The following is a 15,265-nucleotide window of genomic DNA, read 5'->3' as shown; positions in this document are numbered from 1 at the left end:
TCACTTTACGACTACGTACTGCTTCCTGTTTCCGTAGTTTAAATTCAATTTTATTTATTTGACTCCTTTAATCAAAAGTAATGTATAAAGAAAAATTCAGAAGTTTAGAACCATTTCTACTTTAATAACAACCTTGATTTTCCTGTCTGTCACTCTATCAGTTGTAAATTTGGCAACACTACAAATACATATGTGTTTTGTCATTCCTATCAAACTGTCAAAGTATACCGGCAAACGACTTCAAAAAAGCACAACGGAAATTTAAACTAAAAACTTTCCTTATGTAAACTGTTACTATTTAATAAGTGTTAACTACAATTAAGTGTAAAAACGTGTTCAACCTGGTGTAGAAGCAAGCATTGACATGTGTTAAACCAACTGGGGTTCCACTGATCGCCATGAATCCTAACCTAACAAGCACCGCTGGGGGATCTTGCACCTACAAAGATCTGCTTTTAAGAAAACTGTCCTACGCCGTAATTTCCAGTGTCCTGTCGCAGATATTTATTCTACAACTGTACGTATTTGCCACCCACACAAACCCACTGCACCCCATAGAATGGCTACTAACTGCCATTGGTACCATGGTCTCATTAAGCACCCTACTATTTTTAGTGCCACTCTTGTTGATTATTTTCGTCCAGAGCTTGATATGCGCTAAAGACTACGTGATAAAGTCATCATATTGTTCTACCAGATTCCAGAAATTTGTGGCCACATTTTCAGTGCATAATTTAGTTTTGGCACTGCTGCATGCAATTGTGGGGGCTGCAGTAACATGGCTGTTTTTGTCGATTTCAGGACGGGAGTACCAGAGTTTAGCTGTACAATGTAAAGGACAGGGGTACTGCCTGAATGCAGGGACTTTTTTCTTGGTGTTTAGTGGGTTGTGGACTGGCCTGTACTATTTTATAAAAGTATATATTGCTGAAAGAAATTTAGCCTTTCCAGTAATATACCAGAGGAAATTTTTGCAATTAAAGTGCCAGTTGGTGCCTCTAGTGTGGGAATCTGTAATTCTAGCATTTTGGCCTTCATTATTCTACAGTGTGTTCTACTATTTTTATGGAGAATACTTGAGTAGTGGTTTTGGAAGTGTCTTAGGTTTACTGGATTCCAACAACAAGAGTGGAGTTTCCATTTATCTACTTCTATGGTTTTTCAGTGCATTGTACTACATTAATATGAATTTGATGAGATTTTACTTTAATTTGTTTTTGACTGAGCCAGTGCAATTTCCACTGGTTAAAGACACTCCAGGAACTTTAACTTTACAAGAAAGTGTTATCAATTATGATTGGCCAATTGTGCAGAATTTGGCCTGTTTAGACTTGCATTTACTAGCTCAATGGTCACTTCCTAGAAGACATGTATTTTTTACTATCTCCAATCCAGGTGGACACCCACACAATTGGAATAGTTTGGTTGAGAGTATACTTAAACTTTTTACTGAATATACACAGTTGCTGAATAAAACTATAGACATACCAGAAAAACCAACTAACAGGCCAATCATTCAAGCTCCAATAATTCAAAGTCCTGACAGGTTCAGAAACTTAAGAAACATGGCCCTTATTGATCAGGAAGAACAATACAGCTACATTGACACTTCAAATATCCACCCTGTAGAGTTTACTATTCCTCAAGCCTTGCTGGAAAAACTCTCAATAAAACTTCAAGCTGTATGGAGTTTCTTCAAGGTGATTACAGGAATAAACTTCTTATTTGGAGAGTTACCTCAAGCCAACATCAGAAAATGTCTAGCTAATGGAAACTTAATTATCTGGGCGTCACAAGGAATATCAGGGATCATAACAGCCTCAATAGAAGAAGACCAGTTTGGTGTGGTCCAGAAGGATCTGCCAGCGATAATTACCAGTTTGGTTCAGCTGAAGCAGAGTCTGGATAAACTGAACAAAGTGCCTGCGCTCACAAGGAAAATGGTGGGATATGACGATTTTAATTATAAAATGAAAGGGGCCGTTACTCAGGCCGTTAAACGAAGCCTGTTTAATATATGCAAAGGGTTTGGCAACCATCTGGCTGAAATTCCTTTGGGGAAAGAAGTTTCTCATTATTTGCATCTACATATAATTTGTAAAAGTTAATTTTTTTTGTAATAAACGTTATTGTACATTTTGAATGAGTTGGGTTTGAATCTGCTGTAAATATGGCCCTTGTAAATAAAACGTACTGTCAAACATCAATACTGACTGACATTTCCCATGACAGGACTACCTGTTGTTAATTCATGGCCGTATTCGTTTTCAAGCTCCATGGACCGAGCAGTGCAATTTTGACGTCACAATGACGTAATTTGACAGTTGGTTAATTTAAGCTTTTGCTAAATTACGTCATCGTGACGTCAAAAACGCGCTACTCGCTCCATGGAGCTTGAAAAGAAATGCGGCCCATTGTTTTTTTAAAAAGTAAACAAAATTCAAAATTGTATAAATAAACACCTTTAAATAACAAAAATAAAACCTCTTACCCGGTAATCACCGTTTATCTATGGACTTATTATCGATCAACTGATAAGCCAACATTATCCACATCTGTAACTGAAGCACTGAAAAAAAACCAGGTTTCCAAGTTGTATAGGATTTTAAGCCTAATGAACTATGGCAAACATGTTTTTTCTGTTTCTACTTGTGGTTTGGACCGGTTCAATCACAACCAAACAGCTGGAAGAAGAATTGTGTGTTAAATATGCTGGCGGTTCAGTTTATCCTCACGCTGAGCCAATCAAAGCTTCACAGCACAATTTGCAGTTCACCAAAGCAGTCAGTAAGTGTATTGGTTTAAGACTTGATTAGGCCATATTTAAGATAAAATTTCAGTTTCCAAGCCTGCACCATTTTGGGAAAGCACTGCCGTAGTTGATGGGGAATTTGTTGAATTGAAATCCACAGATTTTCTTGGAAAATACTTGGTTTTCTTTTTTTATCCTCTAGATTTGTATGTATGTTTGACCTGCCACTGAATTGCACTAAAACTTTTTGTAATTTAGTACTTTTGTATGCCCAACTGAAATCCTAGCCTTCAGTGACAGAGTGGCCGAATTTAAGGAGATTAACACGGAAGTGGTTGCATGTTCGGTAGACTCGCACTTTACTCACTTAGCGTGGATCAACACCCCTCGAAAAGAGGGCGGTTTAGGCAAAATTAACATTCCACTACTATCTGACCTGAACCACAGCATATCCAAGGACTATGGGGTGTTTCTGAACGATGCGGGGCATAGTTTAAGGGGATTATTCATTATTGACCCTAAAGGGATAGTCAGGCAGATTACTATGAATGATTTGCCGGTGGGTAGAAGTGTGGACGAGACGTTGCGTTTGGTACAAGCTTTTCAGTACACAGACCAGCATGGGGAAGTTTGCCCTGCTGGATGGAAACCTGGACAGGATACAGTAAGTTATTTTTATGTTTGTTTTTTTTCTTATTTTTGTTTTTAGATTATTCCTGACCCAGTTGAGAAGCAGAAATATTTCAAGAATCACTAAGTCTTCAGGAATACCATTTTATTATTAAGCATCACTAAAAGTTTATATAGTCTGATTTTTTATTTTTTTTACGCAAGTTCAATAACAAACAGTATTTCCCACTTTAAATGTGACACCTTTTTATTATGAAAAGGGGGTGATCAAAACTAGATTATGAAGAATCATTTATTAACTTTATGTATAAAAGTTTCACTCAGGCTTTATAAGTACAATTTATGAGCAAAATTTCAACAGCATGAGAATAAAAATTGATATAAGCCAACTAGATACCTGGGGGGATACTATACAGGGTGAATTCCACAATAATACAATCATCAGACACCCTGTATGTAAAAGCTTTTTCTTTCAATATAACTTCCAAGATTTAGCCCTCCCAGTTCTAACTACCTATACAGAGACACTTGTATAATAATATTATAGGAGTGTTATATAAACAACAGTGTAACTTTAAGTATACAAAATCACAATTGGATACATCACAATATGGAATGTATTATTAGAACAATAATGGCATCATTTTATGAAAATACACTAAAATATTGCTCTGAACATATTATACTTACCACAACATTTAAGACACTTGAGGGGGGCAGGATTAGCCAAATATTGAGTATACTACATGAGTTTAGAGGCACGTTAATTGCACAACAATGGTTAAAAGTGTCTTAGACACACTGAAACTTAAGGTACCAAAGAGGCAGGGAAAACCTTCATCCTAACATAGTCATCAATGATTTCCTTTAGCTTTTCCGCGCTAATCTGAGGAATGTCCAGGCTGAAGCCTAAGTTTTTCAGTTTACTGCCATCTAAATTCAAATGTTTGTTTTGTAATTGGGTGGGGTCCATGTGAGGTGTTAAAGGAGTGTTTTCAATATGGTCTCTTCTGCAAGCTTCCGCCCACGGCACCTAAATCAACCAATTGCAGCAAAACCAACCTTGAAAACTGCTAGAAACTTACCAAATGCCTGTCATTGGCTTCCTCTACGGCACTTTCAATATCCACGCAAACCGACACGACTTTTCCATAATAATCAACTTGAATTCCAAAAATATCAGCTAGAAAACGACTAATGGTTCCTTGAGTAGTTTGTCCGTCATCAACAACATTGTAAATCTACAATAATCTTCTTTAACCAGTCTAAATAAAGTTAATAATCAAACCAACACTTACTTGACCTAAAGTATCATCCCTTTGATACACAAACAGAACAGCCTTGCATACATCCACCACATGAACAGTGTTCATTTTTAAGTCCTCAGTCCACAACAGTTTCATGGTTTTATTTAATTCCTTGTAAATCGCCGCTGCCAAAATTCTAGGCATTACATAGTGTTTATCACCCAAACCATAGACAAAAGGTAAGCGCAATACTGTGTAGCGTAGCCCCGGTATGTTTGCTAATTCCTGTTCTACCTCTAATTTCCATTTGGCTACATAACCCCAAGGTTCTGGGGAATCATCCTCTTTATTTCCAATTTTTTCATTAGAATTCATATTTCCAGATGACAGTTCAATGTACCGGCCTACATTCTGTAAAGTTACGACTTAAAAACTTTGCTACAGAGCTTTCTAAACAGAGTTACTTGCAAAGCTGCTTGTTTTGCACAGTTGAGGCTGAGTTTTAGAATACCCTCTTTGTAAACTGGGTCAGTTTGTCCAGCTTTGGTTTCTCCAGCACAATTTACAACTAAATCCCAAGTGGGAGCTCCTTCAGACAAACTAAAGGCGTTTTTACATGATTCTAAAATTAAATTGTGCTATTTTTATAAACAAAGATATCAAAATAAGTCAGCATCCTGTTGATAACTATAATGGTTTAATGACCCTTAAAATACCTGCATTGATGAGGTTGGCGCTTCGAAATTCCAGTAAGGGGTGTTTGAATATATTTGAATGAGTTTCATTCAACCAAGCAACTTGAGGGGGCACTTTATCCACTACTGTTACTGCCTTGGCCAGGTCATGAGTCAGTAGATGGGTTACAAAATTGCGTCCAATAAAACCGCACCCTTTAAAAAAAAATTTGATTGTCAACTTAGGGCTTAGGCTGAGTATTTTGACATGAAAATCCTAGTGAACACTATTCTTGGAAATACCCACCCTAGTTTAACCTCACTATCACTTAAGGATGATTAAAATATGTTTTTTTTTGTGGGATTTTGCAGGTGAAAACTTGTGTAAATTTGTATTTATAACTAAAAAATTTCCCCTCCAGTTAACTTAACGTAGAAAAAGGGGGTTAAACGTTGAAAATACTTTACAACAAATGCTCACCTCCTAAAACTAGAACCCTAGGTTTTTCCATTCTTCTTCACTTAATTGCACCGGAGTAAAAGCACGATGAATTAATTAAAAACTATATTTGAGTAATAAATAATTAGAAAGTTGAATAATTTGAAACCAAAAACAAACGCGTTTTCAAAAGGAAACTGGTAAAAGAAATGTACTTGTCACTTAAGTCAATTTGTAAATACCAGCATAACAGTATAGTCACGGGACTATAAATCTTTTTGTACTTGCACAGTCACGTGATTGATTTTTCTTTAAACTGGTTTTTATATACTTTTTAGCTATAAAAAGTAGTAAAATAAAAAAAAGCCATTTTATTCTAATTCTGTTATTACGAATTAATAGATTAAAAATGCACTTATTATTACCAATACAAAAATCTTGACACGTGGTGAATCTGATTTTGTTTTAGCCCTACTCATTCTACACAGAGTCATTACAAAGCCAAGAGGTGTTTAGAGAAAAAAAACCAAGCAAGGAATTATTTAAGCAACCAAAACTTTATTAACATTTCTCTAGTAATAATTAAAACAAAGTGCATAAAAGAAAAGTTTATCAAAGACGCAACTGCATAATGTAACTTAGTTTGATGTAGAAAAATATTTGAATACGTAAAAAATGCTTGAGTGTCGACTAGAAGTTATCATAAAATCCACGCTAACACTCCAAATTTTAAGTCAGAAATGTGCCACTTTTCTCAAAAAAATTTAACTATTTCTATAATTTCATATATAATATTGTATAATTACAATAAAGCGTATTTTCCAACCGAGGGTATACGATATTAATTCAGTAGGCACTCTATGTTTTTAATTTAATAAAGTCGTCCAATCAGGCACTCCTCAATTCTTCAATTTTTGTGCATAACTCTTCCCTGATTGCCGGATCGGCAATTAGGATGGTTTTAGTGGTGTCGTTAGACCCGAACAGCTTCTTCTTTTTGCCATCTGAAGTAGTTATTAGCACACCTTTGGGCACAACTTTAGCTGGATTATTTAATTCTTGCCACGTATAGGCCCAATCAATCTAAAAATGTATTTTTGTCATGTGTGTTATATAAGTCAATTTTGAGAGTGAACTAACCTGCCAGCCACCAAAGAGATCATTATGTTCGATATAAGCCAGCCTTTTATCGGTCAACAAAATTATTTCTTTCTTCTCCACAATCACTCGGTGATAGACGTAGATGTCTGTAGTGGCGTATTTACCTTTACCCAATTCCATAAGTAGTTTGTTGCCATCAGCTTCCACGGAATTGTAAGGCCTAACAAGGCCGTCGGCTTGCAAAAATCGTGGTGGTCTCAACCTCGACGTGTCTTCTCCTCCCACCTCTGCCACCCTACAAAATTAATTTAGTAGTCAATTGAGAAGAGAGAGACACAAACGATGAATCTAAAGTACCTTTTGACAGCATCCAAGCTTCCACTGGCAAAATCAACCAGTCCAGCTGCTGGTCTGGTCACCAGCCCAACGGCGCCCTTTCCTAGTCCTTTAAAGAATCCTTCTACACCCTGTTCTCTAGCGCCACTCACTGGTTTGGTGAATACTCCAGTCACACCATCAAACACTCCCTAAAACAGTTATTTTACAGTAGTGGTGAAAATCAAATATATTAATAGAAATGTGTTAGTACGAACCATTACAAGACCTTTGCCACTTCTAGCAATGCCCTCCTGCACAGTGCTAGGCTTTTTGTTAATTTGATCTCGTCGTTTACGCTGAAAATCTTCGTCGAAGGTGAGAGCTGCAATTCCCTTGCCCATGGCTCCCGTTATCCTGGTAGCAGCTCCCATGACTCCTCCTACAGTGTGCCCTACTAAGCTTCTCACTCCTGAAAACCACCTCTTCCTAGTTAGCATCAAACCGATTTAACACGATCATTTGACAACCTAAAGCCAGGCCTTCAGCAAATTCACTAGGCCCTTGAATTGCCCCCTGGAAGGGCTCGTAAAACAAGTCTTCTACCCCTTTGCCGATACCGATCACCAAACCGTAAGGATTTCCAATCACATCCAAACCTAGGACTAACACGTAGAGCTGTTTGATCAGCTGACCAACATAATGACTGGTTGCTTCACTAATTAATTGCTGCTGGTTGAGGAATACGTAGTCCCGTTCGAAGAATGACAATCTAAATAATTCAACAAACTGAAAGATTCACTTGGATTAAAATACTAAAACATACTTGAAAACAACGTCCTGTAAGTCAGTCAAGGTCACCCCCACACCCTGCAGGAGAACGTTGAGGAAGTTGGGCGTGGATGCACTTTGACCAGCAGATGATCCAGCAGCCATCGAGAAGGACACGTGAATCTTCAAGGGAGAGAAATGCAGCAAGTCGTAGAAGCTTTTCTGACCTTGCAAGGCTTGAGTAGACGCGTGCGCGTACAGAGGCTCGTCCACCAAGTGCATGTCTTTGACAAAGAGTTGTCTCTGCAATTAGCAATTTTGTTAACCCTGACCTGAATGCGGGGTGTTCAAACTTACGTCTTCCTCGTCTGAATTATCGCTCTGTTGCATCATATCGACCACGGCGTTTACGAACCCCAAATCGACTTTAATGTGAAACTCCTGTACAAGTACTTTAAAATACTTGAATTGTCTGATTTGGCTGTTTTTGATTAGTAGTTGGACAATACTGACTTCCACAAAAGGTTTAATGCCTTCAAAAATATAACTATAGTTAGAAAGGGTTTGGTTGAGACACAAGGATAAGACGTACCGCTGTCGGCAGCAACGCTTTTGGGGGGTGGTACTGGTGCCAAAACCACAGGGAATATACAATCATACATTTGATTGTCGATTTGGACGCGATTGATTTTAGCGTGTAACTGCATTTGACTGGGACTGGTTTTCATGTTTAACCACACCCCCGTTTGATAAGTCCTCCTATATCAAGTGTTTTTGCAACATATTTAAAGATTTACCAACTAAAATCAAACCTTATTTTCCTTCGTCTCGGCTTGTACATTTGTTGCAAGTCAAAGTCAACCTCGATTTTATTATCAACTACAACAACTCCAGACATTGAAGTATCTGACGAGCTGCCTTGCTGAAGCAAGTAACGTTGATAAGCATTTTCAATGTGCACTGACTCCTTCGTGCCTGCAAAAAAAACTGCATTAGATCAGCCCGAAATTGACTAAACTGTGACAAACCTAAAGGCTTAAATCTCTTTCTGTTCAGTTTACCAGTCTCCCAAATTACTCCACTACTAGCAATTCCAATATACATAATTTCTTGTCTTGTCAAATTGTTTACTAAAGACAACCCGAAACCGCGCAAAGACACAGTAATTTCCTGCTGGATAATCTCGAAAACGTTGATTGCTGTTTCCGCCAAACTCCTCACTTCCGTAAAAAGTAAAACGCGCTGCATACCATCCAAAAATGACGTCCTATACGTTTTACATTATTAGTAATTGTTGCTGAAATTCGACGCAAAACAAACCAAAACACTTCATGTTCGCCTATATGGAAGCTACCACAACCATCCTTCCTCAAATCGTTTTCTATCTCATTTTTGTGGGATTTTTCCCAGACTAGTTTACGAGGTCCCGAGGGATTTTCCCAGGTGTACAACGCTGCAGATTTGGGTTTTAAGTCCCTGAAAAAAAACCCTTCTAATGTAACTCTATTTAAAGATTTGATGCAACTACCTAATTTGTACAGATTCTTTCTCCCAAAAGTGAAAATCTACGTTTGTGTGATTGATGATCACTGCGGGGGCGCACCCTAACGTGTAAGGGGCGAAACTGATGTAAGTTGCTCCTTCGTTCAGTTGTATGTCCACGTTAACACCTCCGTACTAAAACTACTAGTTTACTTATCATTCCAAAGTGTTTTAAAAGGTTCTACCTTATTGTTTAGCTTTAGTAAGGTGGTGTGACTTTCAGTGAACAAAAAGGGGGCGCTGATTTCCTCAGTACCCACTATACGCAGTCGCAATAGTTTATCTTCCAGTTCACTTTTTGGCCACACAGCTACACAAAAAATGTATTATCTATTTTTATTAAAAAAAAAAACTCACCAGAACATGATTTAGGTTCAATAACAGTCCAAGGATCCGCGGGTCTACCGTTCTCCTGACACTCAATAGCGTAAGGTGCTTCGTTTATAATGACGTAATAGGGAGTAAACGTCACTTGTTTGGTCAGACTGGTGTAAGTCAACTGGTTGTGGACTCCGATCTGGATATTCCAGTAATTACCTATCACTTCAAGTTGACTATAATAGGACATCAGTTACCTGGTAGGTTCGGTCGTTGGCCTTGCATTGAACTACTCCAGAAGAACCGGCAACGTCCAAGGAAAACTTATCGGACCAATCGCCAGCTTCCACTCGAATGGAAGCTTTTTTCTTGCCGAAGAAATTGCGCGGATTGAACGAGAATAGAATGGGACCCTTAAAATCGGCCGGATGGTGGAGGACGTTCAGGTTTTCGTCGCTACTCTGAAAGTCAAACAAAGCTGTGCTTCTGGTTTTGTGTTTTATCATAAAAAACAAGCATTTTGGACCACCATGATGTTACATTAACACGTGGTGTGTAGAGCATGCAGTGCAAATGAGCACAACAGAAACTAATAAATTTTTATTTGGGCGTAAAGCCCCTAAACCAATCCAAGAACTGAAAGGGAGGAGAGAAAAAAAAACCTAAACGACATTTACGGTGTACCTTAACGGGACTGCCCATTGCTTCGTTCTTCTCAGTTTTTTTGGACTTCTGCAAAACATTCACAGACATTCTTAACAACACTGTTTTAAGGTGGGATTACAATCCAAATGAATTCAACTAAGTAAAGGAAAAAACACTCACCCTGTAGCCCAGCATTAGACCAGTTTTGTTTAACATCCAGAAAGGACAATACAACGAGTAAATCAGGGAGCCGTCCTTGTTAATTGTGTGCATTCCCAAGTCCAGTGACATTTTGGTAGCGCTGTCGTAACTGTTGAAAGTCCACACTTGAAACTCTTCAGGAGAGAGTTCGGTTTCTTTGCGGCAAGACCATTCTTTTTCCAAATAATCAGGAAGCTGAAAAAACATGAATGTCCACCACTAGAAGTCTCATTATAAGGCAAATCTCACCCTTATAACAATCACACTTTTACCAGGATCTACGTTGGGTAGTTGTAACGTGTCCCCGGCTTTAACCTCGATTTCCTCGGACAATTCGTCCACACAAACGATAAGCGGTAGGGGAAGGAAGTTTTTAAATATTGCAGCCGGTCTTAAATGGATGTTGTAGCAAGTACTAGCCATGGTGTGTCTTGTAGTGTTTTCATAATACACCTATAAATACAGTTGAAATTATTTATGTACCAAGAGTGTTAGAGGGAACATAATGTCCTGAAGGCCTAAACAGATAAGCTTGGGAGAATAAAGTTTTCCAACTTTAAAAGTGATTTACTCATTTTTACTACTTAAAACTCTTCTTCCCTGGTAGCACGGGGATTTACAGAAATTCCCGTCTACAAGCTTAAAAATTGTGTTTGTAACCAGTTTTCATGCAAATCGAGAGACTTTAATACTAAAAATTGACTTGTAGACATAAAAACTACTTTTTCAAGAATTTGTTACTACAAATTCATACATTTAAACCTTAAAAATTAACTTGAACCCCAAAATGTGACTGAACTAATGAAAAGTGACATCAGAAGCTTAAAATTTGCATTTGAAGTAAATTTTCATAATTTGAAGACAAATTTCAATATTTTAGTCTTGAAAATAGTCTTAGATGCAGGACATTGACATTAGATTCATGAAAATTGTCTTGAAAACGAACTTTTCGTGCTTTTTACTTTGCTTTTCATTTTCTTCGAATTCTGGACTATTTTTAGTGTTTCAAAACTGCTTTCAGCTTGGAAAATCGAGTTTCAAGACTATCTTCACCAAGTACTTGACATAGCAAACTTAAAAAAACAATTTTTACATTCTTCATAGACTTAAAATAGCATTCCAAGCTTTGTCACTATTAAATCAACTTCTAGACACCTCAGTGCTAAAAATTCGGGTATTTCTTAATAAACTAGACTGTTTTTAGTGTTTTAAGGCTGTTTTCAGTGCCTCAAATCGAGTTTCAAGACTATCTTTACAAAGTTTTTGACTTATCAGGCCTAAAAGCCAGTGTGTCCACTGACCATAATCTTGAAAATGTTATTTCAAGCTTCTTCACTATTAAATTGACTTCTACACTTATAGGTGCAATAAATTGTAGCATCTCTAAGAAATTCAGACTGTTTTTAGTGCTTTTTAAGGTTGAAAAATCGAGTTTAAGACTATTTCCAAAAGTCAAGTTTCTTCAGTAATAAAAGTAAAAAATTTTGGTACCAAATGCTACAATAATAGTCTTGAGAACTAATTTTTAGAAATAAAATAGTTCGAAAATTTAATTTACTTCTAGACTTGTTGTCCAGTCCAGAAAATTGAGTTGTACACCAATTAAAGTCTTGAAAATATACTTTTGGACTCTTTTTAGTCCTAGTAAAGTCAGTTCTAGCATTAAAAGTCAACTTTTATATTATTTTTAGTAGTAAAAAATGAGTTTCATGCACAATACAATCTTTGTCTTGATTTCCGGACTTTTTTTAGTTCTTGAATGCCAGTTTCAGACACTCAACCAGGATGGCAGTCTGAGAAAGCGAATCATAAGACCATTCCTAGTAGTAAAAAAGTTTCTAGACTATTCAGTACAAATTTGGACTTTCACAAGTCTTGGATGTTCAGTTTTAAAATATAAAACGATTTTTTGAATTGCAATTTGGAGGACTGAATCTTCCTTAGGAAACGTTTTTCAGAAAAATGACATAATGCAAGTCAACTTATTTTTTGATTAGCTATCAAATGGTGAATTATTGACATTTAAAACGGGACCACCCTGTATATTCCTTCAGGTTGTTATGAACACTATAACCTACACCGTTTCCAAGGTATTATGTATTCATAACGTATAGGTGAAACATAAATAACTTTGTAACATACCTGCTCCATTTCTCCAATCGCTTTAATCAAGAATGGAGTCTTGCCACTATCCGCAGCCTCCCGGACTACCGGACACTTCAAGATTTCCACTTCAGTCATTGCGGATTGCAACTTTTTCCAAATATACGCCTGCGTCGTGACGTTGTACCCAGAAACTCCAAAGAACAGTTCTCCGGTTGGGGTGTACACAGCTTTAAGAGGAATGTTTAAAGTTCCGTTAGGTTCTACCGCTCCTATGAGTTCCAACTCATTGCCTCTGACCGTCATGTAGTACACATCAATGGGAACCGAAAAGTGGTTGTAAACCTACGCATTTCCATTACAGTGCTTTGTTTTAGTGTTAAAGGGTAAGATTTACCTGAAGTATACTCCTGAGAGTGACCAAAGTCACACCTTCATCAACTTTTACGTGTGAAATCAAGCCCCAATTGTTGCCGTCGCTGGCGTGGTTCAGCATGAAGAAACGTTTATCGGCCCTAATCACCGGCAAACTTAACAAGCAGTTGGTTTTGTTCACTTTCACTTGTAAGAAATAGTTTTTCTCCTGTTCGTTTCTATTCAATTCCTGACCTAGTTGAATGACAGTCGGTTGTGGGGTTTTAAGCACCAAAGGCACTGCCGCCGATTTGTTGATGTCCTCCAAGAAACCGCCCTCGGCTATTTTGAACGAGCTTTCGTCTAACAACAGGGTGATGTCTTCTCCAATTTCGTTCAAAACTCTATTTTAATCAGTTTAAGTAAACAGTACAGTCTAGAAAATACGTAGGTCACCTGTAAGGGGCCAAAACCGAGCTGGATACCATCTTCTCCGATTTCATAGCAGAGGCAAAGGCTTTGCCCAAGTTTGTTAAAACTTCCAGACAGGTTTTAGTTACTGTTAGTTCCAGTGATTTTTCCGACGTGACGTCAATACTCATAACCGGTGGTTGGTTGGTTGGTACTTCCACCTAGATAGGCGAAATAAACAAAAAAAGACTTATGTAGACACTAAAACTTACCTCGTCTCCTCTTTCCGAAGTGGGACTAGTGAAATTCAAACCCTCATCCGGTTCGTTCATAGACAATTCCAATTTCAACTCCCACGGTTCAAAAGTTAACGAATCTCCCACTTTCTTCTCCACCGGTTCGATTAGTGGTTCCCACAAAGCCAACCGGGTGTTGTAGTATCCCATTAGTACCGTAACTGAAGCCTCAACACCTAAAAACTCCCACTCAAGTTTCAAAAGTTACATCACTAAAACTATTTATTACCTAATTGAGAACTCCAGTTTTTCGCGCTACCCCTCAAAGTAGTCTCAAAGAGCAGGAATGGAACAGTCTTATTGGCAACACCAGCTTCAACTGTAATAACAATGGAGGGCATGGAAATAATGCAGAGTTCTTGCAAAACGGTTTTGGTGATGGTGGCCTGATCAGCGATGGTGTCTTCCGTGACTTCTTGCGCCTCCTCGCTGCGTAAAAACCAATACTCCGTATCCTTAAACGGTCTTTGCTCCCACAGAGTTTGGAAGCTAAACTGTTCCTCTTCTTCTGACTCTTCTGATGTCGTACCTTTTGACATGGTTACCAAAACACTAAAGAACGTACATTCACACTTTGTAATCAACACTCAAGTAGCATTCAAACCTATTCAATAGCTCTATGGTTGCAGGTGAAACTCTTAAAAGCACCTCTTCGATGAGGAGCTCCACATGCAGGCCTTTACCCTCTGGAGTGCTGCCCGCCAGACTGATTGTGACTGGATGTAATACGTTACCCTAAAAAATCAACCAGTTGGAGCTGCTAATCCATTTAATAGTACAACCTTAGTTTCAAGCCTTCTGGCCGGATTATAACTGCAAGTGTACAGTTGCAGGTCTTTGATTAAGCCATTGATGACTTGGTGATCACCATTAGTACGTAGTTTGATTACTATTTCGCTGTTTAGAATCATAGCGTTGGTGTCTATACTATCCATGTTTTCCACTAAAATAATATCCGGCTGCTCCACTTTGAGATTAAGTGTCATTTGTCCGGATTTCTGGTTGGGTTGAGGAGTTTGCGAGGCCCGAGTCACTTGACTTCTCTGAGACGCTACAACAAATTTACTCAAAACGTTCACGCTTAAAATGCGTCACCTACCTAGGGACGTGCTACTTTTACCACCTTTTCGTGCTGCAGCCGATGTGGTGGAGGTGGTTTTGTCGGTGGGCTCTGAGAAAAACTCGGCAATTTTCAGCAGGTATTCGACGGATAAAATAACGGTGAAACTGAAAACGCGCACGTCAGCAAACATGTCGTTGCCGGTTTGCTGATAGGTTACGTCGATCATACTTCGGGGTGCTACCACAGAATCCGACGAAGCTATTGATGTGGAATCTTCAGATACAGATCTGTTGAAATTGAAGTGTTTAATTTGGTAGTAATTAAGGAAGTGTAACAGTTTCGCCAAACATGTTCTGAGGAAACAATTAGAAGACTTTCTATACTAAAAAGCACATTCTTATTG

At 38.1% G+C, this 15,265-nt stretch overlaps 4 protein-coding genes across 5 annotated transcripts in view; 2 read left to right on the top strand and 2 right to left on the bottom strand.

Annotated features, from left to right (window-relative positions):
- The first annotated feature begins 229 nt into the window (after positions 1–229).
- Positions 230–2,143, top strand: Ndc1 (Nuclear division cycle 1). Its single transcript, XM_081990077.1, has one exon. The coding sequence runs from the start codon at positions 399–401 to the stop codon at positions 2,106–2,108; it is 1,710 nt and encodes a 569-aa protein (XP_081846203.1). The 5' UTR covers positions 230–398; the 3' UTR covers positions 2,109–2,143.
- A 248-nt stretch (positions 2,144–2,391) lies between these two features.
- Positions 2,392–3,564, top strand: Prx4 (Peroxiredoxin 4). The gene is made up of 4 exons (XM_081990100.1): positions 2,392–2,787; positions 2,841–2,958; positions 3,011–3,416; positions 3,462–3,564. Exons 1-4 carry the CDS (start codon positions 2,622–2,624, stop codon positions 3,507–3,509), a joined length of 738 nt encoding a protein of 245 aa, XP_081846226.1. The 5' UTR covers positions 2,392–2,621; the 3' UTR covers positions 3,510–3,564.
- Positions 3,565–3,660: 96 nt separating this feature from the next.
- Positions 3,661–5,950, bottom strand: LOC145735942 (uncharacterized). Its single transcript, XM_081990092.1, has 6 exons — positions 5,785–5,950; positions 5,346–5,519; positions 5,094–5,251; positions 4,681–5,040; positions 4,468–4,623; positions 3,661–4,415 (listed from the first exon to the last, which is right to left on the bottom strand). The coding sequence occupies exons 1-6, from the start codon at positions 5,813–5,815 to the stop codon at positions 4,191–4,193; spliced, it is 1,104 nt and encodes a 367-aa protein (XP_081846218.1). The 5' UTR covers positions 5,816–5,950; the 3' UTR covers positions 3,661–4,190.
- Positions 5,951–6,280: 330 nt separating this feature from the next.
- The window catches only part of Vps13 (vacuolar protein sorting 13C), a 17,200-nt gene continuing 8,215 nt past the window's right edge, over positions 6,281–15,265 (bottom strand). For both annotated transcript variants that reach the window (XM_081990061.1, XM_081990062.1), the window contains exons 26-51: positions 14,899–15,149; positions 14,582–14,850; positions 14,404–14,534; positions 14,029–14,351; positions 13,776–13,975; positions 13,549–13,724; positions 13,136–13,496; positions 12,778–13,083; positions 10,885–11,088; positions 10,615–10,830; positions 10,474–10,521; positions 10,047–10,250; positions 9,829–9,988; positions 9,657–9,781; positions 9,458–9,606; positions 9,250–9,405; positions 8,958–9,196; positions 8,742–8,904; positions 8,522–8,688; positions 8,287–8,462; positions 7,985–8,232; positions 7,689–7,930; positions 7,437–7,630; positions 7,201–7,370; positions 6,883–7,138; positions 6,281–6,825 (exon numbers count right to left, since the gene is read on the bottom strand). In XM_081990061.1, the coding sequence (XP_081846187.1) occupies positions 6,631–6,825; positions 6,883–7,138; positions 7,201–7,370; positions 7,437–7,630; positions 7,689–7,930; positions 7,985–8,232; positions 8,287–8,462; positions 8,522–8,688; positions 8,742–8,904; positions 8,958–9,196; positions 9,250–9,405; positions 9,458–9,606; positions 9,657–9,781; positions 9,829–9,988; positions 10,047–10,250; positions 10,474–10,521; positions 10,615–10,830; positions 10,885–11,088; positions 12,778–13,083; positions 13,136–13,496; positions 13,549–13,724; positions 13,776–13,975; positions 14,029–14,351; positions 14,404–14,534; positions 14,582–14,850; positions 14,899–15,149 (5,329 nt within the window). In that variant the 3' untranslated portion in view covers positions 6,281–6,630. The remainder of the gene's footprint in view (positions 6,826–6,882; positions 7,139–7,200; positions 7,371–7,436; positions 7,631–7,688; positions 7,931–7,984; positions 8,233–8,286; positions 8,463–8,521; positions 8,689–8,741; positions 8,905–8,957; positions 9,197–9,249; positions 9,406–9,457; positions 9,607–9,656; positions 9,782–9,828; positions 9,989–10,046; positions 10,251–10,473; positions 10,522–10,614; positions 10,831–10,884; positions 11,089–12,777; positions 13,084–13,135; positions 13,497–13,548; positions 13,725–13,775; positions 13,976–14,028; positions 14,352–14,403; positions 14,535–14,581; positions 14,851–14,898; positions 15,150–15,265) is intronic.

The sequence above is a fragment of the Ips typographus genome, linkage group LG11 (assembly GCF_016097725.1).
Source record: "Ips typographus isolate SLU linkage group LG11, UJ_Ityp_2.0, whole genome shotgun sequence".
In the NCBI taxonomy this organism is placed as follows: Eukaryota; Metazoa; Arthropoda; class Insecta; order Coleoptera; family Curculionidae; genus Ips; species Ips typographus.
This window is presented reverse-complemented; position numbering and strand designations above follow the sequence as displayed.